The sequence below is a fragment of the Etheostoma spectabile genome, chromosome 14 (genome assembly GCF_008692095.1).
Source record: "Etheostoma spectabile isolate EspeVRDwgs_2016 chromosome 14, UIUC_Espe_1.0, whole genome shotgun sequence".
NCBI classification, from domain to species: domain Eukaryota; kingdom Metazoa; phylum Chordata; class Actinopteri; order Perciformes; family Percidae; genus Etheostoma; species Etheostoma spectabile.
Window position 1 is genome coordinate 5,554,800 of NC_045746.1, and position 7,440 is coordinate 5,562,239.

Below are 7,440 nucleotides of genomic sequence, written 5' to 3' on the forward strand. Positions count from 1 at the left end.
GTGTGTGTGTGTGTGTGTGTGTGTGTGTGTGTGTGTGTGTGTGTGTGTGTGACGATGACCAGATGAGAATTGGTATAATTTGGGATGGGATGAGACGGCTGGGAGGGGGATTAACATTACTTTCAAAACTCTGCACCAAAATTATTTATTATTTTTTATTCAGGAATTCAACTGTCATGTAAAACTAAAAATACAAGTAAAAAAAATTAGCTCCGCAGCTATTTTATTCTACATGGAGTCATCCTCCCGCTTAAAGAAGGATGGTCTGTACAGTTATATACTACTATCATTAACTTATATGCGGTTTGCTGCAAGCATGGAGCCTGACGTCTGACTCCCCCCCCCCCCCCCCGTGGTGAATTCATCTCCGTCCTACATACATTGCAAAATGCTTTCTTTGCATCACATAAAACTGCAATAGGCCTAATCCAGGGGTATTTCCTTACCCAGTACCTGCAGAGACATTTTTGCCCTTTAGCTAGGTGTTCATCGGGTCCCGGGACACCAGCCTGAGCCATCCAAATTCCCGCATATGTAGCAGCTGACGGGAGCTATCTGTAGGATGACTCACCATAAAGAGTTTTTAATGTTCTATCAGACTAGAACTACTCGAGAGTCTGCTCTTGGCACTTTGCTCTAATTTTTCTGCTTGGATTACGGGACTGTCCCGAATTTTGTGGGATGTCTCATCCTAGTGTGTGTGTCTGTATTTGTGTGTGCGTGCGTGCGTGCGTGCGTACTAGGACACCACATGGGTAATGCAAGTCTAAAGCCAAGACACTGGTCAATGTGCAAGAACGAAAGTCAGCAAGATGCCCATGAGAAAAAAGTGAGTTTTTTTGATTGCTCTTTTGAAAAAAAAGGGTTATGACTCCGCTATTTAGATCACACGGTTGGCTGCCAAACCTCTAGTGACGCACACAACATACACACACACACACATTTCTGTGTAAAATACGCCACCTCACACACCACTCATCCACGAAAGGATACATTTTATCTCAAGAGGAAAAATCTTAATTAAAAACAAGAACAAATGCAGAAACCACAAAAAGACGAGATCACTGCACGTCAGTACTGAGTGTATTGTTATCCTCAGTGAACAAATACATTTTGATTGGTTAGCACTTTTATTTGAGGCAATTTAATCAAGTGTATCCAACGTATATAAAAAATTATATTAATAAAATATAATTTTGATAAAATGCTATATTTTTGTGTACCTCTGGGATCTGTCTTTTTTTAAACTAAAATTAAGTATTGAAATATTTTCTATTTAGACACACACACACACACACACACAGACGCGCACACACACAGACGCGCACACACACAGACGCGCACACACACACACACACACTGACGCTCTGATGTTATTTTCCCATTAAGAGAATGCTAATCATCTCACACACTCTAACACACTCTAACACACTCTAACACACTCTAACACACAATGACAAAGCCCTATTTGGGTAGGGTGCCATCTCCTGGTTGGAAGAAAGCATGTGACCTCATATCCCACCCAGAGATGTGGAAAGTGGGGATGGGGGTTCGCAGGTCACAGTGGCCACATGCTGAAACGGTTGGCCTCCACAGGTTTAGCCAGGCTTGTCAGGGTCATACCATCACCACCAACTACCAACCACTATAGCTCCAAGTGGGGCTGAATGTCTGAGAGTGTGTGTGTGTGTGTGTGTGTGTGTTTAAGGGCAGCAACTAAGCATTTCTTTTCTTTTCAATCAGTCAACACTTTTTTTAGATTCATTGTTTTGTCTATAAAATGTCAGAAAATTAAGATTGACATCTCTAAATAACTTGTTTTGTCAGACCAACAGTCCAGAGTTGCCATTTCCAATAATATAAAACATAAAACATCCTTACATTTCAGAGGCTGGAACTAGTGAATATTTGGTTTGTTGTCTTCATAAATGATTTACATTAATTGTCGTAATATAACTGATTCTCAAAATGGACTTTTCTACTGAAATGTGTCTGCTTTTGTGCACTAAACAAACTGTATGTCCTTATGGATATGACTTAAGAATGTGTCGTGACGACACTGGGTGGGCGGGTTCATGCAGCATGTGTGTGACAAAAGAGTCTCTGCAGAGCTAGCTGCAGAGGCAGCAGGTAAATCATTGGTCATCCAAGGCTAGTAAAAGAGGTTTAGTTAAGTGACAGGAGAGGAAGAACCTTCACAGAGTACTACACACAAACTGTGCACTGTCTATAGTATGTAAACAGTGTGTGTGTGTTAACTGGGAGAGTAACAAGCTCAAGGCTCTGATCTCGCTGACTGCAGACGCCAGCTGGTAAACATGCCAGTGTGGGCCAAGTCTGTGTTTGTATGGCCAACGGCGGGGGCATGAGTGTAAATTGTGCGTGAATTAAAGATTGTGCAATAAAAAACAAATAGAGTTTAATCAGAGTTAGTAGTCAGACGTGCTGGAGTGTCAGGACGTAGCATACTTTAACTGCATACCTGAATGAAAATAATCGTGTTGTGTGTGTGTGTGTGTGTTGTATTTGTGTGTGTGTGTGTGTGTGTGTGTATATGTTGAAAGAGAGGGAGATGGACAGTTTTACTGCAATGTGTCTCCTTCATGTCTTATCTCCCTCCTCTCTTCTCCCGCACTCCATGTGAGGGCAGATTCTCTCCTCTTTATGACTCTTTATCTGACATGAAAGGCACTAACATGGGATACCCGCCATTACGGCTCCATCAACATGAAAAGCTCGGACACGGGATTCTCCACTGCTGCTCAGCCCATTAAGGACGACTGGAGATCCTGTGCTCTGTCAAGCAGCCGTCAAAAGCAGACAGCACCAACATAATGAGGACTTAAAACCTTAACCTTGCCTTCAAGACCCCTGGTCAAAAGCAGCAATAAAACGTCAAGAGGGCACCTACTGGCTGGCCCACTCAGTAATTACAACCCATGTCCTAGCACTAACCCAAAAGGTCCCATAGTTTAGATATACAAAAGAGTGTAAGATGTAATCAGAAGTAAGGCTGAAGGGTCAGAAGCCTAACACTATGATTGGTATACTTAAATGAAACAACTAGCAGTTTGATTCTGCTTGGGATACTGCCACCTACGCCTATACTCACAATCCCTTTGTATAATGTCTGACCAGTAAGAAAGGTCTTAAAGAGAGAAAGGAAGCCTGCGATGCCTTCAGACGTAGCTTGCACTAGCAAAGCAATCAAATTACAATGCTCGAACTACACAGAACCACAAAAATCAAATTATAAAAATGCACTCAGTAGAGTGCAGATCTTTGTGTCCCCATCCAAACTAAAAAAAATAAATAATAATAATTCTCCCTCCCGTTAGAGCCCTGCACAGACTGTTTTCTTAATCCCGCAAGCATTCTGATCTTGTATAGATGTCCCTTTTTGACAAAGGCCAAAATGTGGCCTGAAAAAGACTAGGAACTGTAAGGCTTGTTTTTAGCCTAGCATATAGCCAGAAATGCCTTTTGCTTTGTCACCGAAGCGGCTGTTGGTCACTTGCGGCCACAACCGGCTGGTTAAGAGGAGTAAGGAGAATACATCCATGGTAAGGAGTCAGCAATCATTGACAGTATAAAACACTCAATAACATAGGTTTTTCGAAGATTTCCACGAACACAAGAAATTCTTAATCATAAAGGCATACACTACCGGTCAAAAGTTTGGGGTCACTTAGAAATTTCCATTGCACTCCATTATAGACAGAACCCCAGCTGAGATCAGTTGCCTTGTTTTTTTTAACCAGGGCAGGTTTTCTCAGTTAGTTTTTTAAAATAATATCAGATTAGTAAACAGAATATGCCTTTGGAACATTGGATGAATGGTTGCTGATAATGGGAAATGTAGATATTTCATTAAAGATCAGCCACCCACTCAGATCAGCTGGTATCCTGTCTATAATGGATTGAAATGGAAATTTCTAAGTGACCCCAAACTTTTGACCGGTAGTGTACATGTGCACAAGAAATATTAGGCGGATGGGTTCAGTACTAAGAGAGATTAGCAGCAGACAGATAGAGAGATAACCAAACACACACATGACCAAACGCATGATCGGCTTACACCTGGTAGGAGACAAATATGCAGATATGGACTTTCCAGATGTAAAGTGTTTGAACACAGCAAATCAAAAAGTTTCACAAGCTCACTAATTTGTTGAGTGACACATTACCTCCTGAGACTGGAGCATCCATGAAAACTGCACCCATCTTCTCTGCAGCGACTGCCATCTCTCTTGAGACGGCAGGGTCGATGGTGGAGGAGTCAATTAACAATGTTCCCTTCTTCACCTTTCTAAAGAAGGCAAGACAAAAATCTTTAACACTTCATACACAGTGCATAACATAAGTTGTGTCTGGCCAAGCATTTCTGTTTGTATATTAAACACGTTGCAGATGGGCTGTTTCTTTGTTATAGTTTTTAAAAAGGTGCATGAATGTCACAAACAGAGCCTGTGATATTAGGTTAGCTTACTTGAGAATGCCATTTGGGCCTGTGTATACTTCAATGACGTTGGGACTGGAGGGTAGCATTGTGAGGATGCGGTCTGCTTTCTCCGCCACGTCTGCTGGAGAGTCTACTACCTGAATATTAGAGTCATCAATGCACAATATCATCATGTCATCAACACAAAATAAACCTTTTCATGAATAAAGACAATGTGATGAGATGTGTGTATAGGTACTGAGCGTGTGTGTGTAATTCAGGCCTGTGTGTAATGTGTATAATAACAATAGGGTGTAAATTGTAATTTCGCTTTGCGTGACTAATAAAGTATACATTATTATTACATTATTAATTTAGCTTGGAATTCTCAAACTTATTGCCTCAGATGCATATATTTATTTAGTAGCTGTTGTTCTAAAGAAACTGCAGTAAATTTCAATGAATGGGTGGTAAAAGCATGCAAATACTTGTCAATATCCAGTTCTTGGATGACTCTGCCTGATAAATGTTGTGATTTTTTTTATGTTACATATTTATTGCTTTCTATTAAATGTTCCAATGTCCATATGTGATGGGTGAGTGTTACCTGGGCACCAATATCCTGCAGCTCCTTGCAAGACTCAGGGAAGACATCAGTGGCAATAACAGGATAGCCATTTTTTAACAGGTTTTTGGCCATGGGACTGCCCATGTTTCCCAGACCAACAAACCCCACTGGTGTTTTTGAGGCCATTGATCGCGTTGAAACTGAAGGAGGAATACAAAAATGCCATTAGAGGTTAAGAAAAAAATGGGAGACTTGTTGTTTAGGTGAAGTCCAGAGCAATACAACACATTACAATCCTCAATATTTTGAAAACAGTTCAGAGAGGCTGCCCACACTAGTCACTTGTATCTAACATAATTTTTTTACTTGTGAACACACAAGTGTTGTTCACAAGTGCAGTTGATTAGTTTCAATCTGCCTACATAATAAAGGTAAGGCACGTTTATTTGTATATCTCCATTAAAACACAGAGGGAATTCAAAGTGCCTTTAAATTACAGTTAAAAGCAACTGAAAAAATCTGCTATCCTTAAATTTTCCAAAAGGAAATGCTCTAATCAGAATCAATAACAACAGAGCAGATCTTGCTGCTCTAACTCAAGACCGGCTTTTGGGCAGTCTGATCAGGCTGTTAAACACTGCTGGCTCAGCCAAGGTCCAGCCAGGTTAACAGATACTAAAAGGAGTGGAAACTCTGGCAGTGAACCAACCAGAATACAAACACAGGATTTTAGGCCTGGATAGTGTAGCCCAAACAGAAAGCCCTACCTTAAATTCAACCAACCCTTCAGCATATTAGATATTCAACATAAGCATGTAACACAACCATAACTATTCACTGCCACTTTAATTCCAAGTTTTTAGTATTAGGCTACTGGAGGCATTACGTCAACAAGGAATTCATCTGTTTCTGCACAACAGTTCTTATTCAGTCCAATACAGCATACTTGGCGACTACTTTATCTATTTCTTATACATCTATTAAAGTATCTATTTATTTTACTATAAAATAATCCATTTAATTTGGTTGCTAGAATGACAGTGCAATGGACTTTGAAACTGGCCATACAGTACAGGGAAAGACCATGTCTACTTTGTAAAGGCAGTACCAGGGGGAAAGGGAAAGCACTGTATTTGGGCCTTTAGAGGAAGGTCCTTTGCAGAAATTATTCCTGTAGCCAAATTTAACAATTGCAATGCAATGCAATGCAATGCCAGGATACATTAAAGACAAATATAAGAACGGTTCAAAGCACAACTGTTGCTACGTTGTACGTTAGCAACACCTAAAGCAGACAAACATAATTGCAGCTCTTACCTATCTAGAAATATATTAAGATATCCCTGCAAGTTAAAATTTGCTGTTACTGGCCATTACTTGACATTTTATTATGCTCATTCCATTAAGCACATTGTCCTAACATACGCTATATTAGACTGAACACCAAACAGCAGGTGACCAACTCAGACATTGTCCCCAGAATATCATGCTTAACTAGCACGAGCAGTCAGTATTCATGCTTTTTTTAAATGGCTAACAAGCTAGCTAACAGGCTGGAGCAGAGCATGCTTCGCTTGACTTTTCCTATCAACACACGGGGGGAAAACGGCACAAGGAAACAAGCAACATAAGTGAATACGTTACCGAGAGCAAGGTCGACATGTTTATTCCACCTTAACAATATATTTCGCGACCCTCTAAACAACGCAGCCATGCTCCTTTCCCCTTGACCTCGGCGTACAGTGGCAGCTGTCAAGCCAGGAAAGCCCAACTGGACTGTTATGATTAACTGTGATTTCCGCCAATCGCAACAACTCGATAAATTTCCGCAGCCAATGGGTACGAGCCAAAGGCGGGATATCCTGTATTTTTACCCTTTAGCCGCTTCTCTAGTAGTACATATCAATAGATTTAACAATTAATTAATAAGCTGTGCAATATATCTTTTGCTTTGCAATAAATGGTACATAGTTAGTACACAGTACATAGGCTTGCAAATTATGTCTAATATTAAGATAAGATCATTCTTTATTAATCCCACAACAGGGAAAAGTGCGGTTTTAAAACCGCAAAGGGGATAGTGCAAAAACGAGAGGCATCAGTAAAGAATGCAAGATATAATAATGCAAATGTACACAGTAAAACAACAGGCAAAATGTAATAAGTAAGCAGATAAAGGGTTTAATACATAGTATACACAGTGTACTGATAATACATTGATAATGATATTGCAAAGATAAGTAAACCTTAGTAGCACGTGAGTGTCAGTTTTGTTTTTTGTCGTCTTGCGTTAGGAGCTGTGTTAATTGTAAAGTGTGGTATTATATCCCTGTTTCCTGTTGTAGTGTTGTAAATCAGAAGGAATATAAATATGTGAATCAAGGAAAGTGAATTGGTAATTGATATTTGAGTTCTCTCGAGACTAAACGAC

At 40.1% G+C, this 7,440-nt stretch overlaps 1 protein-coding gene across 1 annotated transcript in view; it reads right to left on the minus strand.

Moving 5' to 3' along the window:
* Nucleotides 1-6,812, minus strand: part of hibadha (3-hydroxyisobutyrate dehydrogenase a) — a 23,902-nt gene extending 17,090 nt beyond the window's left edge. Inside the window, exons 1-4 of the mRNA XM_032536150.1 lie at nt 6,654-6,812; nt 5,049-5,209; nt 4,490-4,599; nt 4,188-4,309 (exon numbers count right to left, since the gene is read on the minus strand). Coding sequence (XP_032392041.1) covers nt 4,188-4,309; nt 4,490-4,599; nt 5,049-5,209; nt 6,654-6,723 — 463 coding nt within the window. The 5' untranslated portion in view covers nt 6,724-6,812. The remainder of the gene's footprint in view (nt 1-4,187; nt 4,310-4,489; nt 4,600-5,048; nt 5,210-6,653) is intronic.
* Nucleotides 6,813-7,440: the final 628 nt, after the last annotated feature.